At 34.9% G+C, this 24,190-nt stretch overlaps 1 protein-coding gene across 2 annotated transcripts in view; it reads right to left on the reverse strand.

Annotated features, from left to right (window-relative positions):
- The window catches only part of EIF3H (eukaryotic translation initiation factor 3 subunit H), a 92,088-nt gene that overhangs the window by 62,253 nt on the left and 5,645 nt on the right, over nt 1-24,190 (reverse strand). For both annotated transcript variants that reach the window (XM_025871023.2, XM_025871022.2), the window contains exon 2: nt 10,159-10,315. In XM_025871023.2, the coding sequence (XP_025726808.1) occupies nt 10,159-10,315 (157 nt within the window). The remainder of the gene's footprint in view (nt 1-10,158; nt 10,316-24,190) is intronic.

Here is a 24,190-nt window from a genome sequence, read left to right on the forward strand (position 1 = left end):
TTTTTAGGAACAAAATTATTTTAACAAAACTACAAGAACACTCTGAATTGCACACCTGGAGATATGAAGACGCCAATATATACTAGTAAACCCAAGTCATTCTCCAACTACACAAAAACATTTTTTGGATAATTTCACCTACAACATAAGCTTTAATTTATTCTCATAATCTAATTCACTAAAATAAAGTGCTAACAAATCTTCCCATGCTTCAAGTCAAATATATTGCTTAGAATAGCTAAGTTCTTTAAATAATGAACACTTCAGAAAACATCCTTAGTAGAAATACAGGTACACAACAGCCAGTGGAAATGCCTGGCACCTGGTTCCCTCCGAAATATTGATTTGATGAAATGAACAACAAATAAAGAAAAGGAAAGGGGAGTAAAGCAAGAGCAGATGAGCCTGGAAGCTACAGTGGCTTGAGGACAACCACAGCTGCCGCCGCCCCCCTGCTGCCTGCCGGGGTTATTACCGGCATGCTCCAAGTCCAAAAAGCCCCACCTTAGGTCTCTGCTGCTGGACTCCTACAGCCACAGCCACTAAGTGTGGGGTTAGTAACCTGCCATCAAAAACGACCTCTATGAAGTCAGCACTATCCAATTCTACAAAACAGTCATTAAACAGATCTATTTCTGCAAAGACCACTGGAATAATTTTGTGATCTTCTCACCAATCAAGTGGGAAAGAAAGGTGGTCTGTATATTAAAATGTCTGCAGGTTCAATTTTAGAGAAAACAAAGGGTGAATGTGTATGGAGCTGAGGGTAGTGGGGAGATGTAGGGTTGCATTACAATGCATTAAGTAACCACTATATTGCTACTTAAGCCAAAATAAAGGTTGCCTTGTTTTCAAATATGTTAGAAAGCATCTAAAATGCACTGGGTAAAAATTACTACCAAAAAATATAAGCAGCAAATAACCCCCAAGGTGGAAAGAGATAAAGGTATGAAAACACCACTCAGCAAGTGGTAATAGGTAAGCTGTGAAGAGTAATCGCAAATGAATAAAAGTTTCAAGATCTATGAAAATTTCACCTAGTGAGATAAGCTGGTTAGCATTTCTGGGCAAGACAGGAAGCAAGCTTGAATTGTGTTGCTTAGGACAATTTTTGGAAAAACAGAAACAGCAAGGATCTTTGGTTACACACTGTAACTGTGGTTTTTGACATTTTAATTAGTGCCAAACAGTTCATTTTTTTTTTTAATGGTTATTACCTTAAGGTTCAGTAATAAATTCAAATATCTATACCTAAAGTTGTTGTGGTTCAAAAGTAAGACAATTTTTATTTAATTAAACGTAAACCATTGGGAATAGTAATTTAAGGATTACACTTTTAGACTTGGGAAACTTAGGAATTTTAAATACTATTTAAGTACTGTATCCACCTGTAATTTTCAAATCTTAAAGTATTACTTTAAGTCTGCACAAAATTTGAACACGTTTTACTTGGCTTCTTTCCAAACCATAGCACTTACACTTTAGGGACCAAGAGAGGGTATAGTGTAAAGCGCTTTAATTTCTTTAAGCAGAAAAATCTTTTACCTTGACCACATTTTCAATAGTATACATCCTTCCATGCAAAGGAATTCCTCAACTCATTTAAAAGGGAAAAAAAATCTAAATTTTAAAACATTAAATAAACGCAAAAATCTCTTCAAACTTTTAAAATGAAGCTAGACATTATTCCTACTTTTGTATTTAATATCTTGAGACACCCAAACTAAAAGAACAAAAGAGTCATAAAAACACTGGGATCGATGCCTCACATTTGGATTGTATGTCTCATATTCTAATCACCTTAATAAACTGAAGACTAAACATATAAAGTAAGACTCTTAAGTTAGTTTCAAATCACAAACCATAGGCTTTCTGAGCAATCAAAATAATTTAACTAAGCAATAATCTAAAGTTCATTGCCCTGAATATTCAGTGATAAGCCATTAAATACGAATGGTTTAACATTTTCAAAATACTACCATGAATATCAACAAAGAGATCGGTGCCCAGGAGAATTATATAATAATTCAGTGTACAGATTCTCTCTAGTTACCTACGTACACATTGTTTCATTTAAAATGAAATATATATGAAATGTTTTTATTAAATATTTACAATTCATTAAATATCGTATTTAAATATTTATTAAATATTTTTAAAAAGAGCTAAGTGCAGCAGGGTCCTAGGTTTCCATAAACATGGCACTAAATTATTGCCAGGAGTCCTTTATGTATCAAAAGAGCCTAGACTGCAAAAGCAGCTTCCCCACCTGGATACAAAATCAGCAACAAAATTTGAAAAATATTGTCAAGGAACATAATTATCACTGAACAATAAAGATGCCAAGTTGAATATATATTAAATAATTTGTTCTTTATTTCTAGAGATGCTTGTTATTTATGAGGGCCCAGAAATGTGAATAATTCCAACAAACTCAGAAGAAACAACTTCTTTAAAAATTACTTAAAATACAAACAACACCCACTTACAAAATCAAACTTCACCTCTCCTATGAAGTCATCCCCCAAAAGGAATTAGTAGCTCGTACCTGAGGGTTCCCATCACTTTTTGTCCTCCCTGACTCTAGACTTTTATCAAGTCTGTTCCACAATTCTTTACATATTTCTCTCCCACTTAAAATCTTTCAAAGCAGTAACCAGGATTTCCTATCTTTGGATCTTTTCCACCACCCATTCAATGTAATTTGCTGACTAAATGCTAAAATGAATTACTAAGAACTAATTTTTTTCTGAGTTATTTGGAACATTTTATCATATCTCTTAATGATCTGAGATCACAAAGTAAACACCCTCCTACTTCTCCAATAAGGTTCAAAACACACTCCAAAACAGTCTATATATATTTCTAATATTTGCACCAAGAAAAACTTTGAAAAAAATGCAGTAAAACAGGAATTTTTAAAAAGTGAATGTGTTGAACACGACTACTGATTATTCGCATAGATAGAAAATAATACAAAATAATAAGTAAACATCATCTTGTCACAAAATGTCTCCATCTGCATAAAAAAAAATACGAAAGCTTTCTCTCTCCTGACTCAACTCTTCCCTGAACTCAAAAGCAATACAAAGCCGAAACAGTAATTATTGGGGAGGTTTCAAGCAGTTTTTGCCCTGCGTGTGGGCTTCAGACAAACTAAGAAGAAAAAGAAGGAAGATGAGAGTTCAGGAAGCAAGTGATTAAGCAGAGATTCTCCCCAATGAAAACTATGGCTTACTTACAGGGAGAGTGTTGCAAGTAAGGCAGCTAGATAAAACTTACTCTCTCTGAACCCAGTGATACAAAAATAATACCTATGCATTGAAAAAGTACTCCCAGTACATTTTATTGTAAATTACATTTTTTGCCAATTCGTATTTAGCCTTTGAAAAGTCTAATACTCCACACGACTTCTTTTCTTTTGCAAGTTTAATGATAACAAAATAATTGTATAAAACAGTCTAAAGTAGTTACTTCTTGTTCTAAAACCAAACTTGAATAATAAAAAATTTTCAAGTACCTGAAAGTGAACAAAAAAGCCAAAAGCTATCTGTGTGTCTATATCACGTCAATGTGCAGAATTACTTCAGGAATTCTACATGCTACACACGTTCATACTTTCTAAGTTAGGCATCATTTCATTCCCCTAACTGTATTTTCATAGTACAATATAGTCTTCACGCTTCGTTTTTGAAGAAAACTTATTTGAAGTCTAAGGATCATCCTTTGGCCTGACTTAAAGAGAGCAAAATAAAAAATCTGTCCACTCCAAATATGAAAATTATGGATCTGGCTCTGATGCAGAATAAAGTAAGCTTCTTATATCACCTGCAATATTAAATTGATTTAGTCTGCTGAAAAATAAGACAGTGAGTTACTGGATCTGTGTTTAATTCAGTGCACTTTATAACATACTTAAGGAATTCAGTTGTATAAAACAGTATCTGAATCTTATCAGATGAAAATATTTTTCCCTTTTAGCAAGCCTCGGGTTGCATGTCTGAGAAAACAAATTAGTCTCCAGTTCTCCTAAGCTTGATAATAGTGCCCCCTAATGGGAATTTTAATATGAGTCTTTCTACTCAGTTTTTAAAAGGCATATATTCTCTAATATGAGCAAATTATCTCACTTTTAACTACAAAGTAAATCCTGTAATATCAAGATTTAAGCCACTTAGGGGAGTTATCACATGTGAAAAAACAAAAAGTGAATTCATGGAGAGAAACAAAAAAGAAAAACTTCATGCCCAACAGTTTTCTTGGTTTTGAATCACCCTATTGTAACATAATCCAAGGTGGCACTGATCTCATAAATTATCCTTCAGCTACATTTCTAGTACTCAGTAAGTGAGCAATTAACATGTGCTAAATGAAAGATAGTACAGAGTCAGGAAAAAACTAGTTCAGAACTGAAGTCATTCAATGTCACATAGATCTAAGTATAGAGCTGAGATTCCCACCCAAGTTTTTTGGCCTCATACCATTCATTACCTTTCCATAACACAGGCATACCCTGCTTTTGGAAGTTTGCGGTATACCACTTCACTTTTCCGAAAGACCTACTGAAAGAAATCCAAAGAGAATTTTCACTTTTACAAAAAAAGGCAAAAAGCGAAAATAACATTCGGCATTTGTTTTGCAGTGAACCGTTTGGAGGGTAGCACGCATGCCAAGCAGCAAGAGCGGCCCTGACAATCTTCCCCAGCATCAAGGCGCCAGCGCTCTGATCTGTGCCTGTGAGCATCTGTGCTTTATCTGGAGTTACCTTGTGCATCCATTAGCAAGATGTGTACTAGGGTACAAGAAAAGCCTAACAGAAGTTATTTTTTGGGTCTGGGAATGCTCAAAATGTTTTCTATATAAGTTAATGGTAACTGCTTCGCTTTGTGACAAAGGTTTCACAGAAACACTCTACTTTCACAGAAACCTGTACCTGGCTCACAAGTCTGCAACCGTGAATTGAATGTTTTTCTTCCCTAACATCTACAGACAGTTCCCCTAAACATCAGCAACTCAGTGGGGGCGGGGGGTAGGGGGCGGAGGGGGGAGTAAAGAAAAAATGCATTAAAATAAAGGAAAATCTACATCTTCTGATACTTTCCAGATGTACCAGTAAAACAAATACCCAATAATATCAGTGTTTTTATTACAGTGACCACAATACATTCTGGACTCAGAGTCAATGTTAAGGACAACAACTAGAAAGGAATAACAACAAACAAAAAGTCATCTATTTATGATGGAAAGAGACAACTAATTACCTTATTCTTTAACCTTATGGAGAGGGAAAATAAAATATATACATATATATATACATACACTAAAAAAAGTGGTCAAACTTTCTTAAAGTGCTGGATGGTTAAAAAAAAAAAAATTCAGGTTTGGTGCCCATATGGTCTCTGTCACAACTAGCCAACTATGCCACTGTAGCAAGAACACAGCCACAGAAAATACATAAATGAATGGGCATGGCAGTGTTCCAATAAAACTTTACACGCAGAAGCAGGCCCACAGATTGTAGCTTGTCAGCCCCTAATTTAAAACATTTCACTTTGGGACCACAGATTAAAAATCTCCACTTTACGTGAGGGACCAAAACAAAAACACAGAAACAAACAAATACCTAAGCAACTCAAAATATGTAATCATTAAAATTACAAAATATTTAGTGAGAACTTTACTTCCATAAGGTGAAGGGCAGAAAAAAGGCTCTTTCCCTAAATAAATATTAGTTTTAGCCGGCATAAAGTAATAGAAAAGCAGTATGTAAAACAATGGATGTTTAGAATGATTTAAAATAACATGCAGGGCTCTTCTATTCCACAATATATCCATATAATGAGAAAATTTAGCTTTTAGCTAGGTTTGATAAAAATCTAATGGTGACTACATAGTAACGCCTATTCAGACAAATAAATGAATTATGTGAGAGAACCTAGAATTCCAGACTGATTATATAAGGGTAGAAAGAAATATAGAGTATTATCACAGATCTTTCACATTTATAAGAAAAATAGCAAATCCTATTCGCTTCTAAAGATAAATCAAGAAAAACAAATTTAGTTGTTTTATCCAAAAAGTAGATTTCAGTTACAAAATAATGATGTTCCCCATTCTATACCCTTTAATCACTGGCTTCCACTTCACTAAGTGTCCAAAAGCAACAACAGGAAAATCATGAGACTTGGAACCAGGCAGCCGAAGATTTAAAGCCCTAGTCTATAAATTCCCAGTTAAATAACTTTTGACAAGTTATTTGTCTTATTGAGGATCAGTTTCCTAATTTGGAAAATGGGACTGATAAAACCTTCAAATGTGCAGAGTAACAACTAATTATAGGCAACATCATATAGTACACAACACACAGTGTCCAGCAATTTTTTTGTTATTTAACACTAAATTGAAATTTCTTATGTCCACGTTGTTAAAACACTTTTTAATGAGCTTCTTAAAGTACGGATTAATAAAATAGCATATTGGTCAATTACCTGAAAGCCCATAAGAAGTCAGCATCCAATGATCAAGATCTAAAATTAATAAATACGTTTTGCTTTGTTCACCTGCCATAATTGCACTGAACATTATTTCTTGCACATATTCTAAATTGAGAATTTTATAAGACAAATTTAATTACCTTGAGAAAACTATGTGACAATATAAACTGTTCTGGAAAGGATTCTACTCCCAACTATGCCACTAACACAGTAACTGGGGAAGTCACTTCAAGTGAACCCCTCAAACTCCTCACTTACAAACCAAAAAAAAACTATGTTAACAATCCCTTGTCTTCTCATCTAGTCTTCTAGCTCTAAAAGAGTTATTACTGCAATATAATTAAGCATCTCCAGATATGCTGGTAGACAGAGGAACTAAGATATTCTAATACTGCCAGAATGGAGTGCAGAGAAATCCCAACCGTAATCTGATAATATCACAGTAGTTCAGATGAAATATACAGTTTAGGTGAAACAAGGAGAGCTTGGCCAGCTTAAAAACAAAAAGGTGCATATTGCACAAAAGTTTTTAAAAATGTAAATACCCAAGTGCCTAGAATAAAATAGCCTTAATTAGTTTCTAAAGGTATTACTTGAATGAAAAAATGATTTTTGTAAGACCAAATTGCAATATCAAGGTACTAACCTTAGCAAGAATATGTCCAGTGTCTATTATATCTTCAAGGTACTATGAGTATGTGAAATCAAATTACGTAAGTAACATTTTATCCAAGTGAAAAGTCATCAGTTAAAAGTTACACAGAAAACAAATGACAAAAAGGAAAATTTTTTAAAAATCTCATTTACAACAGCACCAAAATGAATAAAACATCTGGGGATAACTTGTACACTGAAAACTACAAAACAGGTGGAAGAAAGTAAAGACAACACAAAGAAATGGAAAGACATCCTGTGTTCGTAGACTGAAGATTTAATATTGTTAAAATGTCCATACTATCCAAAGTGATCTACAAATTCAATGTAGTCCCTATCAAAATCCCAATGGCATCTTTATGGAAATAGGAAAAAAAAATCCTAAAATTCACATGGAATTTCAAAGAACCCTAAATAGCCAAAATCTTGAGAAAGAAAAATCAAAGCTGAATGCCTCACACTTCCTGATTTCAAAACATGTTACAAAGCAACAGTAATCAAAGCAGAATGGTACCAGCATAAAATTCCTAGAGGAAAAAATAAGGAAGACATTTCCTATCATTGATCATGGCAATAATTTCGTGCATATTACATCAAAAGTACTAGCTACAAAAGCAAAAACAGACAATATCGATTACATCAAACTTAAAAAGCTTCAGCAAAGGAAACAATCCACAGAGTAAAAGAGTAACCTACAGAATGGGAGAAAATATCTGCAAACCATACATATGTAGATAAGGTAGTGTTAATATCCAGAATATACAGACCTTCCTCAACTCAACAACAACAATCCTAAAAAACAGGCAAAGGACCTTAATAGACATTTCTTCAAATAATACATACAGACAACAAGCACAAGAAAAAATGCTCACTCATCTTCAGGGAAATGGACATCAAAACCACAATGAGGTATCACCTCACACCTGTCAGAAGGATCACTATCAAAAAAATAAATAAATAACCAGAAAATAAAAATTTTGGAGAGGATGTGAAGAAATCAGAACCCTTGCACACTACTGGTAGGGAATGTAAATTGTTATAACCACTATGAAAAACAGTATGGAAGTTCTTTAAAAAATTAAATATAGAATTACTATATGACCCAGCAAATCCCATTTCTGGGTATACATCTAAGAGAACTGAATAGGACCTTGAAGAGGTATCTGCAACATTATTCAAAAGAGCCAAGAGATGGAAACAACCTAAATATTTATCAACAGATGAATGGATAAAGTGCTATATACATACCACAGAATATTATTCACCCTTATAAAAGGATATCCTGTCATATGCTATAACCTGGATGAACCTTGAGAACATTAAGCTAAGTGAAATAAGCCAGTCTCTCTGGGCGCCTGGGTGGCTCAGTTGGTTAAGCGACTGCCTTCAGCTCAGGTCATGATCCTAGAGTCCCAGGATCGAGTCCCACCTCGGGCTCCCCGCTCAGTGGGGAGTCTGCTTCTCCCTCTGACCCTCTTCCCTCTCATGCTCTCTCTCTCTCTCTCTCTCTCTCTCTCAAATAAACAAATAAAATCTTTAAAAAAAAAAAAAGAAAAGAAAAGAAAGAACCCAGTCTCTAAAAAGACAAATATCGCATGATTTCATTTCACTTTTATGAAATATTTAAAGGAGTCAAACTCTTAGAAACAGAAGGCAGATGGAGCACCTGGCTGGCTCAGTCAGTGGAGTGTGTGACTCTTGATCTCGGGGTCATGGGATTGAGCCCCACTTTGGGTATAGAGATTACTTAAAAATAAAATCTTTTAAAAAAAAGAAAAAGGAAGGAAGCAAGCAAATAAGCAAGCAAGCAGAATGGTGGTTGCCAGAGGCTGGCAAGGGGGAAAAGAAGAAGAACTGGTCAAAGGATACAGAGTTTCAGTTTTTTGCAAGACGAAAAAGTTCTAGAGATCTGTTCCAGAACAACCTGCATATGGTTAGCACTCTATACTATACACTCGAAAATGGTTTAGGATGGTAAATTATACTACTTGTTCTTACCATTAAAAAAAAAAAAGTTATATAGAAAATGATCCTTGAGTGTTCAGACAAATGCGAAATTATTTTTAACTAGACTTTTTAAAAAAATCTTTCAGGTTATTGACCTTGGCCTTTGGTGTGAACTTTAACTACTAATGGCCTTTGCTAAAAAAGCAATTACGCTCAGTGTCCTCTTTCTAAAATAGTTAAGCTCAACTTTTTTTTTTTTTTTTTAAGATTGTATTTATTTATTTGACAGAGAGAGACACCGCAAGAGAGGGAACACAAGCAGGGGGAGTGGGAGAGGGAGAAGCAGGCTTCCCACGGAGCAGGGAGCCCAATGTGCGGCTCGATCCCAGGACCCTGGGATCATGACCTGAGCTGAAGGCAGACACTTAACGACTGAGCCACCCAGGCACCCTAAGCTCATGTTCTTAAACGTTAAGTCAAAATACTAGAGAAGAAAATGGATGTTGGACACATAATGATGATCCCTACCCTTCACAGTGTAAGTTATTTGCAAGCTGATTTCATCATGGGAAAGTTAACAACAGCACAGCTCCTATCCAAATTACTAAAATGAGAATCTCAAATTCCAAATAAGGCCAAACTAATGAAGTTTTTTATATAAATCCTCATTTCAAAGAATTTGCATGATTTTTTTCAAGAAACTCAGTAATCAAGGGAATTAGGCTGGCCTGATAGACTCCCAATAAGAGATAATCAAAGGTTATGGTGAGAACTATATTAAAAACCATTTGTGGGGGTGCCCAGGTGGCTCAGTCCGTTAACCATCCAACTCTTAATTTTGGCTCAGGTCATGATCTCAGGGTCATGAAATCAAACTCCACACTGGGCTCTACATTTGGCATAGAGTCTGCTTGAGATTCTCTCTCCCTCTCCCTCTGCACCTCTGCCCACTCACATGCATTCTCTCCCTCTAAAATAAAAATAAAATCTCTCAAAAAAATAAAAATTAAAAAGAAAAACAATTTGTGTGCACTGCAAAGACACATGAAAGGAGTACCCTTACCTTCATCAAAGTCAGCATCATCTTCTGTGTGCTGCGGGAAAGGAAAGCAGTTGGTAATTTCAAGACGATCTTCTACAACCAAGCCCAAAAGCACTCCTTGAACCACTTCAGTTCCTTGTCCTTCTTCTTGATAATGTTTTATTATTTTTAATACCACCTAAAAGAAAATACAGAAGTGACCTTAACAACCATCCATACAGTTTGTATTTCCTTTATTTCAAAGGAAAAAATGAACCATACTATGGGTTTGCAAAAATCACAAAATTATATAATAGAACTAACCAAGTTTCTTATAAACCAATTCCTTTACTCTGACAGAAATAATAAAACTCACATAATCTAAATGTACATCTGTAACTCCTGGAGTTTGAAGACATGTCAAAAATGTCCACGTACAGCACTCATGACCTTCAGGTCAAGGCTCCCAAAAGGTCTGGCATCCAGGAGCTCCTTCAAACAGTATTACCTCAATCCAAAATTATTACAGAGGAAGTGGTCCTATTAATATCTGTTAACAGCATGATAATTTCCTGACACAGATGATAAAACCATCAATAAGACACAGAGATAAAAAACTCAATTACCTGAAAACCTGAAAGCAAACCGTTCCCTTGACAATTTCTCAACATCTCAAGATGGTTCCTGAACAGAACATCTCATTAAGCCAAAGGAAGCAACAATGGGAATGTTTGGTAAAAGAGAAAACAAAGAGAACAAAGTCTCTAGCGCTAATTTTCCTCAACAGGATACACCACATAACCTCTAATGGAAAACTGGCTCTTACATTACTCTCTCCTTTAACATTTCCATAAAGACAGAGGTAACACTGCAAGGTTGGACAGGAAATTAATTTGAAAGTTCACAATAACAATAATCATTAGTTATAATTCCTAGAAAATAAGGGTTTTGTTTTGTTTTTTTTTTTCTTTTTTTAAAATTTTTTTTTAGTAACATATAATGTATTATTTGTTCAGGGGTACAGGTCTGTGATTCATCAGTCGTACACAATTCACAACGCTCACCATAGTACTCAGCCTCCCCAGTGTCCATCACCCAGCCATCCCATCCCTCCCACCCAAAGCATTCAAAATATAAAAAATAAAATATAAACATATATAGATATGTATTTATAAATATTTAAAAAATTATCAAAACTACGCTCATTCTTCAGTCTGACATCTTATGCCTTTATTTCCTACATACATGCTAAAATCTCAGTTCTTTAGTTCAAAAAGTAATGTAATGGGCTTGCAATTCAAACTTGAAAGATGTCAAAAGGAAATTCCTGATCAGAACTAACAAATTCACATACAAGCTTTTGATATCCTACAGAAATACCTAAGAATTTATAAATAAAAACACTCCATCGATGTTTCATATTTACAAGACAAAAATCCTTGTTCTGCTCATGGTCTCCCCTCTTAAATATTCTCCTAGAAAGGAAGAGACGTGTTTATTCACCACATTTTCAACACCCAACACAGGTCCTGGCACTTAAAAGATACTCAGAATCTATGTGCTCAAGGAGTGAATGTTAAACATTTATCAATCACTTACATCAAGCACTCTACAGTGCCTTACACGCAATGACTCCTTCAATCCCGTAACTACAGCATGAAGTGAGAAATAGTATTTCCTCATTTATTTGACAGATGAGGAAACAGAGACACTCTGACACAGAATTATTAAATCAGGGAGATGAAATATGACTTTGGACTTCAAGGTACTTATAATTACTTCACAATAACTGAGTAACTTTGTTTGTAGTAACAAGGCTGAAACAGAAAGAATGCAGGGACAACAGCTCTGGAAGAAGCCGCTGTAGCTAGGTTGCAGAAGCAGGGTTTTATGCTTGAAGTAGATTTTCAGTGTAAGGTTACTGGGTCAGGCAGCAAAAGATGCTAAGGGAATGGTCCTAGAGGTCAAATTTTTTGTGCCCTGATCACTAGACATCAAGTAGAATCAACAGGAAACTGCCACTAGTTGCTGTAATGCAATACAGTTTCTAATCTTTAGCAGCACTATTCTCACAAACCACAAGATGGGAATGTTCCACCACAAAAGTCCTGTTTCAGTCAAGCTCATCCCCTTTCATTTTCTCTCCCTCCAACCAACCATATGCCTCTGTCCCTAAAACAGGGCTGATACATTTTTAATTAATCCTGTTTATGTCATGCTTCCTCTTACTTTTAAAAATAGATACATTAAAGCTTAACAGTCTCAAAACAAAAACATACTCCTATATTTTGTTTATAAGCATCACAAATGATCCCACATACTCAAGAGCTCTATATCACTTGTTCTCAGCTTATCAAAATGGCCTGCCGAGCTTTTTTTTAAATAAATGAAGAGCGGTCTTCACCCTGGCTACATATTAGCCATCGGTGTTTAAAAAAAAAACAAAAGGAAAAACCAAAAAACAAAAAAAAAAACAAAAAACAAAAAGCGGATGGCCTAAAACCAACCTCTGAAATTCAGAGTTAATTATCTGGGCTAAGAATCCTATATTGGTTTTGAGGGGATTTTATTTCTTTTCATTTTTGTTTTCGATTATCCAGGTGATTCTAATATCCTACTTCATTCTAACTTTTAATGAGGAAGTATGGAGCAGCCTTCCTTTTTTTTTTTTTTTAACTCCTCAGAAGACTGCAATGCACACAAGTGGTTAAAACAAAGTTTCCTTTCCTCTGTTTTAAGACTCCCCGTGTTGATGAAAAGCTGAGTATACTGAGAAACACAGACCCAAAAGTGAACATTTTACTTACAAAAGCATAAATATCACCCCCTAATAGAGGAACTCAAGCCTTACTTGGAAGAATCTCTACAGCACAGAGATGAGAAGGAAAGTAATGCCAGCAATCCATCTGAGAAGCATCAAGTGTTCTGTATGACTTATACTTTATAGCTTGACCCCAAATTTAAGACTGCTTATGAATGCTGACCGGGTTTGTTTATCCTATAAATTCATGGGTAAATCAAGATTTTCCTACATATTATGCCTAAAGGATGGAAACAAACTGGCCAGTAGAATCCTAAATTACCAAATTCTTCTACACCCACTCCCAAACTTTGTCATACTCTGGGTCTAAGTGTTTATTAACCTACTTGATTTTGCCCTGCACAGTCAGTATTGGTCTCATCAACTATCTCTAGAACAGTCTCCCAGCTTTCTGAGGTTTGCACATTCTCAAGTTGGGTGGATCTTAGCAAGGAATAGTAAACAGATGTCGGGTCTGCTGAAATTACCCTAGAGGAACCATTTTTTCTAATACTGTTTATTATTCAGTGCAATTTGAAAAAGTAAAGCAGACTATTTTGTAATCTCTAATGAACACAATACTATTTTTTAGAAGTGCCTGACTTTTTAAAAAATGAAAACCTAACTTTGCCCAAAAGGCTAAACACAACATAGTATTTAACTTCAAAGGCACAAAGTATTCTCAATACTATAGAATAAAATATAAGTAACAATCTAAAATATCCAAATAAATTAATTCTACCAGAAGTCAACAAACCTAAAATTTCAGTTAATGAGCATGATGAATAAAATCTTCCATTCTCCCTAAAATAGAACATTTAGCAGAATCTCTAAGACCTCTATCAAAACCATATCAAAAACTTTCAATTCCATACCAGGGAACAATTTAAATCTGACCAAAACAAAGATTATGCTGTCTGATGAACTAGAATAATTTTCTATCAAATATGATATCTGCAAAGACCAGTTACTACAGAAAGATTTGGAAGCTGTGCACAGAATCACCAGAATTCTGTTATTTTTGGCTTCTTTCATTCACTCATCAATCCATTCACCTAGGTATGTGTTGAGTGACTTCTACAGGCCAGTCACCTTTGACAGGCCTATTGGGAAAATGAAACTAAAATCAAAAACACATGAGAGTCTTCACTTTCATGAGGTTTATGTTTTAAAATAGCAAGTCTCAAAAGTTTTTGATCCTGAGTCCCTTTTAATACTCTTAAAAATTACTAAGACCCCAAAGAATTTTTATATTGATATTTACATATTAGAAATTCAAACTGAAAAATGTTCAAAATATTTATTCACTTAAAAACAGTAACAAATATATTACATTGTCATAAATTACATTTGAGAAAAATAACTTTATTTTTCAAAATAAAAACAATCAGGATACAAAAAATGACACTTTCACATTTTTGTAAAACATTTACATTTTCAGAAAGAAATGTTAACCAGGATAGAAGAATAACATTGTGGGGCACCTGGGTGGCTCAGGCAGTTAAGCGTCTGCCTTCAGCTCAGGTCCTGATCCCAGGTTCCTGGGATCAAGCCCCATATTGGGCTCCCTGGCTCAGCAGTGAGTCTGCTTCTCCCTCTCCTTCTTCCTCTGTGTGCGCCTGCGTGCTCTCTCTTTCATAAATAAATAAATCTTAAAAAATAACATTGTTTCACATTTTTTGTGAATCTTATTAATCTCTAGTTTAATAAGAGACAACTGGATTTTCATAACTGCTTCTGCATTCAATCTTTTAATACCACACAGCATGTAGCATCTAGAAACCTCCATTAAACACTCATAAAGAATGAGTAAAAATGACAAAAAATGTTTAAATATTATTATGAAAATAGTTTTGACCTCAGAGACCCTCTATAGAAGTGTTGGGGGTTCTCCCACTTTACGAACCACTATTCCAGAATGACAATTAAGAAAGTGAATGAAAATTATAGATAGTGAAGCACACTCTGAAGAAAAAAACAGAGGAATGAAAGGGAGGTAACCTTAACGTGCATGACCCAGGAAAGGCCCTTCCTTGAGATGACACCTGAGCAGAGAAGTGAAGACCAAGCAGTCAGCTTGGGTGAAGAGAATACTTGCCAGCTATGGATTTCAAATTAAAATGCTAATATTAACTTTTCAAGAAGTACACAAGTCATACTTTAGCAGAACAAAAAGGCCTAGAGATGGATGAACACTAGGATGGGAGCAGTAGACTTTCATGTTTTTACCAAAAGTACTGGCATATAAATAATAAACCCAGTCTACTCGCAGAAATAGTTATGTCTTAAAAGACACCATTACATTAATTCAAGATGAGCAATTTCATGTAATTTTTGTTGATGAATTATGAAATACAGTGTGTTAACAAAATCCTTTCAGGAAGCATTGCAAGGATTTTTAATCAGCAATATTTCTAATACTAGTCCCAGAGCCAATCTTTACCTGGTAAAATAAGGGCTATGAAGCTACCACACAAAATTCCTCTATTAAAGCAACTCTTAATAAAGTTCAGGGTTAAAAAGTAAACTATTTAAGAAATATATCTGGAATTTTTAGGCCTTGCAATATGCCAATTTGAAGTACCTGAATCCCCTCTACTCCTGCAGACATATAGAAATGTTGACTATACTGCATTTCTAAAAAGTTTAACCAATCAAGCAAGACAAGGAAACCGACAACCAGAGCATTAACCCTGTGAATTAGCGCAGCAGTACCCAAAGGTACAACACACATAGATATAACACCCAAGAGCTAGGAGCTAGATTGCAACCCATTCTGTCCTGGATGAAACAATGGTGTCCTGGACTTCTGAGTCAGGAAAGTGGAAACTGAGACCTTTCCAAAAAATTAGAACCACGTGAAAAGTGTTGGTGGAAAGGCAGAAGACAGTAATTGCAGCATCTTCTAGTTAAATATAAACTTACTACATGACCCAAATTCCTATTCCTAGGAATTCACCAGGAGAAATAAAAATGTACCCACACAAAGATATGTCCACAACTGCTCATAACAGCATTATTCATAGGAGCTAAAAACTGAAAGCAACCCAAAGGCCACCAAAGTTAGATGAACAAATTGTAGTATATCCATTCTACATACTACTACTCAGCAATAAAAAGGAATGAAATATCAGTACAACAGAGAGGAATCCTGAAAACATTATACTAACTGAAAGAAGTCAAACGAAATGCTATGCACTCTGTGATTTCATTTATATAGAATTCTAGAAAAGGCAAAACAAAACCCCTAAGTAATTGCCTGGGGCCCAGGTGAGGGGGAGGATACTAACGGCAGATCGGCACACTCTTTAGGGTGAAGCAACTATTTTACACCTTGATGTGGTGGCAACTGTACAGTTGTTTACAACTACATCATATTATACATTTAAAATAGGTGGATTTTATTCTATATAAATAATACCTTAACTTTAAAACCCTGTGCATGTTTTTTAAAATCTGAAGAAACAATTCATAATATGTACCCACTACCAATTTTTCTCAATTCATAGTTCAAAGATCCCCTGAAATGCTTATAAAGAACTAGGTAAAAAACCACTGCTATATCCCTGCACTGCATATAACATATGTTTTATATAACTTATAAACTCAAAATTTATAATAACTCACATTTATAATAAGCCCAGGCAATCAAAAATAAATTAAACTGTACTGTTTTAGAAGCCAAAAAAGTATAACATTAGAATTTTGCCATTATCTTAAAGTATTTTGGAATTTAATGGGATTAACTAGGTATTTTACCAATAATTTCTATATACTTAAAGGCATTTTCCTGGAAAAAAGGTCCATGGCATTCGTCAGATTCCCAAAGAGCCACAACACCCAAAGGGTTAGAGTTTTAAAAACTAATAGTAATAAAACTTTATTATATACATGCAGTTATGCTTTTATGTTTGCATGAACAAGAATGGTGTGGAAGGACATATCTTTTATGAATCTTTGTTATTATTTAGTTATAATAAGCATGTATTTGTTTTCAATTCAAAAAACATCAAATGTTAAGGAAAAGTTAACAGAAAAGATTTTAAAACCCAGCAATTACAGCAATTTACTGCATGAAGTTTCACCAAAAAAACCCCACTAATTTCTTTTCGACAATGCTACTGAGTTGACAGAATGATGTGGATATATCTTGATTTTAGCATGTTCTTTTAGGTATGTAAAAAAGGGGGGATGAATAAGTGGGCTTTGAAAGGAGAAAATGAAAAAATACAACTATAAAGCCTGAGCACCTGCTGACTTTAAATTCTAGTCTGGTTGAAAGGGTCACTCTTCACATCTATTCACAGATGTCACTGCACTCACATACACAAACGACTGGACAATATGCGTATGTACACACCACCGAGGTCAAAGAGGTAACTTCTGGATACACAGACTGGTTTTCAACAAGCAGAGAGATCTGTTTAAGAGAAGCCTAACATAAGCCAATTATAAATCAGCAAAAATATCAAATCAAACTTTGAGCAAACTAACAGCAATAAATCTTCACCAAGAAAAGCAGCAGGTTTTCCACTGTCCCTGTGTAAGACATAAAAAGGATCTGTTGAAAGCCCAGTTAAAATTAGGGACATAAGTAGTTTTAAATTGTGGAAATACACCACCATTTTTAACCTTCCTGTATAAAGCCAAGTTCACAGGGATATGTTCAGAGGCTGCAACCTGTATTGTGCACCTAGAATAAGAAAACACTAAATCCACTTGTTCATCTTTTTTAAACAGTTCACAGACAAAAGAAATGCTGAAAGTATTTAAATGTTTTACCACTAAAGCCAATAATAAAAAAGTAAATCTGGTGATATTTAATAATCACAATAGTATTTTATATATGGTTCTATTAAACATTATTAGACTCCGGTTACAGGAAGATGCTATTAGCTAAAATAGGTATGCAAATAGTTTAGAACAGGGCTTCTCAGACTACCCATAGTGAAGAACTTGTTTTCTTCCAATCCCTCACAGACCAATACCATAGTAAAAAAATAAAACTTACAGGAAAAGTGACTTTTTTAAAAAAGAGAAAATACAAGCCCAGAGATCACACTCTTGGCTATCACAGCAACATCATACTGCCAGAAAGGTTTCTAAACACTCAATCTCAATCCTGTGCTTATCTCATGCAGAGTGTGAACAGTTCACAAACCATACCCATACTTTAGGTAGCAATGGTTTATGGAAGCAGGTAGACCATTCTTTCCTAAGTCCAAAAGCTGAACTTTAGAATCAAACACTTCTTAATTTATGTTACTGATATGAAGTCTTTCAAAATAACATATTTCAATAGACGTGAACTCCAAACTGTGCGGTTATCAAGCCCATAGTTCCTCTACTACCCCATGCTGCTTCTATAGGAGAGGATAGGCATAGTCCTTAGTTGGGATCAAACCACTATTCCCTTAGCTCTGATTCCAATCTGAACACTGTATTTTTAAGAGGGATAAAAACAAACTTATTTCAGCAGCAGGAGCCCACTTTAAATCACAAGCTCTCTAAAACAGAGGTAAGAAAGTAAATTATCCAGTGAGTGAACTCAGCTGAAGCGCCAACATTCAAATGCTGATTTGCTGTCTTCCATTTGTTATACATAGTAACTCTAGAACATTTATTTCTTTGTGAAAAAAATAATGTTCAAGTGAGCAAGAAAGCCTTAGTAAAAGCTTAAAAATTAATCCTTATGATTGCATACACAAATGTGAGCCTCTGGTCTGTACAAACAGAAAAATCATATGGCATAGTTGAGAGGCTGGAGCACTAGACTCCAAACTAAAGTTTGCCAGTTCTGTGGCCTTAGACAAGGTATCCGATCTATCCAAGCCTCACCTACCTCCTGTGGAGATAAGTTAGTCAGTGCCTATCTCACAGCACTGTTGCAAGGATTAAAAAATTATCCACCCAAAGTACCTAGCGCACAGCGCCTAGAAAATTCTCAGTAACATATTACCTATACTCTAATAACCATTTCACCTAATCCATTCACTCATCCATCCACCTATCCAACAAATATTTAGCAACTAGAATATGCCAGTTATCTTCATGGCATTGACCCTTGCCTCCCCAGAATGTTTAGTTTATTCCTCAGAGATTTTTTTTTTCAGTCTAATATGATGTAAATATAACTTACTAAAAATCAACCACCTGACAACAAACTTCCAGTTTTGTTAAGACTTATCAGTCACGTTGATCTAGAGCTCTCTCTTATAACAACCAATACCACAGGGTTTCAAAATAAGATTTTTAAAATCTGCATCAAAAAGTCAAAGTTGAGAGTAAATGGTCTTTATTCAAAACAGCAGTGTATACGTGTGTTTATGTATGTATGCAGGTTCCCTTAAAAACATCATTATCCTTGCTAAAAATAAAAACTAGATCCACTCCAAGAGATTCTTAAAAGTCTGAAATAAAATGGCAAAGCCCAACTGCACCAGTTACCGGCCATTTGGAGAAGAGGTCAGGCAGGATGCATGATTCCTAGGCTGGCTTTATTCCAGTTTTGTAGATTCTGGGAGGTAAGGTCTACAGCCTGAATTTCTCACATCAATCACCGTCAAAGAACAGCTATTACCATAGAAGAATTTTAGTCTCAAAGACACTGTAATGCCACAGAATCTCCCCTTAGCATATTCTGTAAAGTCAATAACTAGACTTTCATTTAATTCTGGCTTCTTTCACTGACTGATCTGTGAACTTGGCAGTTTTCTTATTTGGTTAAGCCTAGATCATTTTTTTCTAACACTGAACAAAGAAGGTAGTTACTGCCAAAATGTAAATTCAAAAAGCAGAAAGCAGCATTAGTCTTGAATTTAACACATTTTATGGCTCAAGTGGGATAGGGGTTCCATTTCATAACTGGCTGAGTCAAATAATAAATAGGATTTAAATCACTGCTGTTCAGTTTTGATGTGAAAGAAATTTAAGTAACTTCAATAGCAAAAAAAAAAAAAAAAAAAAGATATTTTGCTCCTGACACATATGGGATTAGTTGCAATGCTCCAAAACACTTAATCAATATCACCTCTATAATATTTCAGTTGAAAGAGCATACTTATTATTCTCTTGGATCTAATGCTCATCAATGGTCCACAATTTTAAAGTTAAATCAACTAATAATTGTTGTGAAAGGGGGGAAAAGGGCAAAGTAGTCTCAAGAAATTCAACAGAATATAGCACTGTTATCCTCATAAAAATTAGTCATGAGATAGTTCAATGATGCAATCAAACATACAAATGTATAATCACAATTAAAGTTTAAGTGATGAGGATGTTTTATTTTGAACATTAAGTTTTTACTTTACCAACTCAATATACATAACCAAATCTGCAAATTTTCCCACATGTAGCTGGAAAGTAATTTTTCCAAAGTAAAATGAGTGTTAAAAAAGCTCTGCTGGAACAAAATTCATTTCCTCTTTCATATAAAACAAATCAAAAAATTTCAAAACTGTTAGGAGCTATCTACTCCTAACATGTTTTAAGTTTGTTATATTGAAGAGCATAGACCACTGCTTAATTAGATGGCCTTTAGGTGATTTGGGGGCACTTCAATTATAGTTTGTTTCTGCTTCCTTAACAGCAGGCAGTGCTTGCTAAAATAAGTCCAGACGGAAACATTAAAAAAGTTTCTGTGACTGCCCCTGGGAAGAGGGTAGCTGAAGACAGAGATGAAAAGTGAGAGCTTCTTTTCATTACATACTCTTTTTTGCTTTTTGATTTATGTACCACGTGTACCCAAAAGGCTGTTTAATTAAATAGGGTTAATATATTAAAAGACTTCAGCTTTTAAAAAGCACACCACAGTAATACCAGAACAAGGTGATTATTCACCTTTCTCAAGAGGTCCCTCAGAACCGAATTGAAGATTATGCATTTCTGCACAAAATGTAAAACAGGGGTTTTCTTCTATTCAAAGGAAAATATTTTGGTTTTGTTTTAAAGGCTCTCCGTAAACCAAACCTGAAAACAGTTATCTACCAGCCCTCATTTGGAGGCTAAAAACAGAAGGTAAAGAAGATCTTAATAGTCAGGCTATCAAGTTTGATTTTTGTGTAAGGGGGTTTTCCAAAGGATTTTTGCATTCTAGGACTACAGCTGTCCTTTAAAATAATTATTTACTCAGCAGCATTGTGTGTGATGGTCAAGTACAAAATATAATCTGTAACACCAGTCACATGAGACTTTTGCAGTAATTCAGAAAGGAGAGTGAGAAATGAAGAGTGCAGACAACACAGTTATAGACTCACAAACTATGTAAGTGATCCTAAGAGAAACCAAAGAAAACCCTACAGAGCAATCAAAGATGATACCAGAAGCCTGGGTGACTTGGGCAGATGTGGTATCACTAACAGAGGACAGGAAATATTTTACAGACCTGAATCACTGTAACAAGTATGTCAGCATACTAACAGGCACAGGTAATTTTAAAAATAAAGACTAAGATTTTTAAAAATTATAACTCCTTGGGCAATAGTGCCAAGAAGCAGCACTCCAATATTCTGCACATGGGAAAATAAACTGTATTATACAACTATACTAGAGAGCAATTTGGCAACATGCTTAAAATCATGCATAACCTTTAAGCCATTAACTTCAACTACAGGTATTTATTAAAGCACAGGAAAAACACTAGAAAAGTAAACCCCAAAATCTTAATGGTGCTACCCACCCTCATGTTACGAGCTTATAAACCAAGTAACTTTCTGGGTGTGTGTGTGTGTGTGTGTGTGTGTGTCAGAGAGAGAGAGAGATTTGTGTGTGTGTGTGTGTGTCAGACAGAGAGAAAGAGAGATTTGTGTGTGTGTGTGTGTGTGTGTGTGTGTGTGTGTCAGAGAGAGAGATTTGTGTGTGTGTGTCAGACAGAAAGAGAGATGTGTGTGTGTGTGTGTGTGTGTGTGTGTCAGAGAGAGAGAGAGATTTCTCCAAACTTTGCTTACAATGAATACATATGGCTTTTGTTTAAAAAAATCATATTTTAGCACATTACTATTGTCCCATAAATAAACAAACATTTGCTACTTACATCAAATGAAACTAGCTGGGGACAGGGATAGAGGTATAGAAGGTACTAAGGAAAAGAATTCCTATTAATCATCAGGATACAATGACTATCTGTGGTGTTTAGGTACTATGTGGAGTAAAACTAAAACCTTAAAATATTATGCCAAAATACAGCTGATGAATTCAGACTCAAACAGTATAAAAGTTATTTTGACTAAGTTAATATTAAGTTACCACTCTTTTGCTGAATCAATTTTTTCTACTCTATTTTTGGGCTTGGTGCCAACATTAACAAAAATACAGGGTACTACTCTTGCATACACTAGTGTCCATTTCAGTTCTTTCACCATATAGATGGAGATGTGCATTACACTGTACTTTTTGCTATTTAATCTTTACAAGATATAGCCATTTTACAGAATCATCTTCTACAGATAGTTTATGGGAAAAAATAAAGCTATTTTCTCTTTAAGTATATTTTCTCATACACTGCCAAAGGAAATAATATCCAAGTACCACAATTTAAATATTTTACAAAAGAAAAATTATGAACTAATCTCCAAGAGAAAAGCATATGCAACCAAGCTTTTGTGCAAGTGCTGAAATCAGAAGCTTTCATCTAAGAAACTAGGCTAGACGGGGTAAAGTACAAGTGAGAATATTTGACCACAAAGTAAGACCTGGTAAAGATCCTCGCCAAAGGCTAATGCTCTGTAGAGGTTGTCAAAGCTAGGACTGAGCTAAAAGTCCAGAAAAATGCTAGGAAGACTTAAAATCCCTGATGTTGCTCAGCAAAGCTCTTGAAATCTCAGATATTAAGCTGAAGATCAGAATTTATAATTATACAGGAGCTAGTTGAAGCCAAAGGTGACAAGAAAACAAAAGAAAAGAAACCAGTGAATACTGTGCACCCACACCTTTTAATGTCAAAATAGGCATTTGAAGAGTACATATGCCATTTCATCTGGGCCAGATATGCTACAATTGAAGTTAAAATTTTTCATTATCTTCCATTTACTTGGTGAAGCATTGAGTTTGGAATCCCACTGTAACTATTAAAATCAATACCAACTACTAAATCTGTTAACTACAGTAATTAAACATCAATAAAAATAGTATATATTAAGCTTCTATTCATTACAGCAGGAAGGCCATGCATTATCCCCATATTAAAGAAGAAAGTAAGGCCCAGAGATGCTAACTGATTTATTAAATCATCTCCCCCCATGAGAAATACCATGTATGCTAGGCTCCTTAAATTACCCCAAGATAGTTACAAGAAACAACATTAATACAGTTTGTCATCACTGATGTATATGCCATAAACACAGGAAGCACTATCAGAAAGCTTTATCAAAAAGGCAATGGATTCCAATAAGCCCTCTGACCTTAAGGGAAAGGAACAAAGTCCAGGATGTCTCCAGGATTATATGAATCTTAAAAACATCCTGAGAAGTCAGACAGACTTAGATTTACCTAGCTAAGGCAAGTAAACTACCTTACTAAGGAATACCTACCAGTACTCCTCCATTCTCTTTAGCTTACCTCCTATTTTCTTCAATGTTGATTCCCCAATATCTTACATCTATGTGACCCATTGGCTAAAAGCTGTCTTTTTCCAAATGAGAATATTTACTAAATTGACTTCTATTAGCTACAAATCTTCTCCTCGAATATGACAGATTATTAAATATAAAGATTCTGATATATTCGCTTTCTTGTACATTTTAAAGTTCTAAGTCTGTAAGAGACCTAAGTTTTGGAAAATACACTTCCTGATGCTTGAGCAAGCAACACTGGATTAATTCTTTTGTGAACACTACTGCTATTTCCCCTAATGCTGACATTCATCAAGTCACATAACCTATATGTATATGAGCTTCCTCATTTGTAAAATGAGGATAATAATGGTTCCCAAATCAGAGCTGTTATATGGCTTCAATGCTATAATACATATAAAGTACTCTGAATAGTACCTGGCACATAGTAAGAACTAACATCTATTGAGTCCTTACAATGGATGAAGCAGTTGTAATAATGGAAAGCAAAATGCATCAAAGATGGCAATTTGTGATTTGAGTCCAAACTCTAGAATAAATTCACTTTACACCCTTGAAAAGCCACTCAGCTTCTATGAGTGACTGAATCATACATATAATCCAGTTAATACTGGTTCTATCAACTCCAGGATATAATAACATATGTCAAATGTTTTTATCTACTATAAAAAGCTGTTACTTAAAATTAGTAACACCTTACTTGCTA

The sequence above is a fragment of the Callorhinus ursinus genome, unplaced genomic scaffold (assembly GCF_003265705.2).
Source record: "Callorhinus ursinus isolate GAN/ISIS: 27379988/994484 unplaced genomic scaffold, GSC_fseal_2.0 scaffold5, whole genome shotgun sequence".
In the NCBI taxonomy this organism is placed as follows: Eukaryota; Metazoa; Chordata; class Mammalia; order Carnivora; family Otariidae; genus Callorhinus; species Callorhinus ursinus.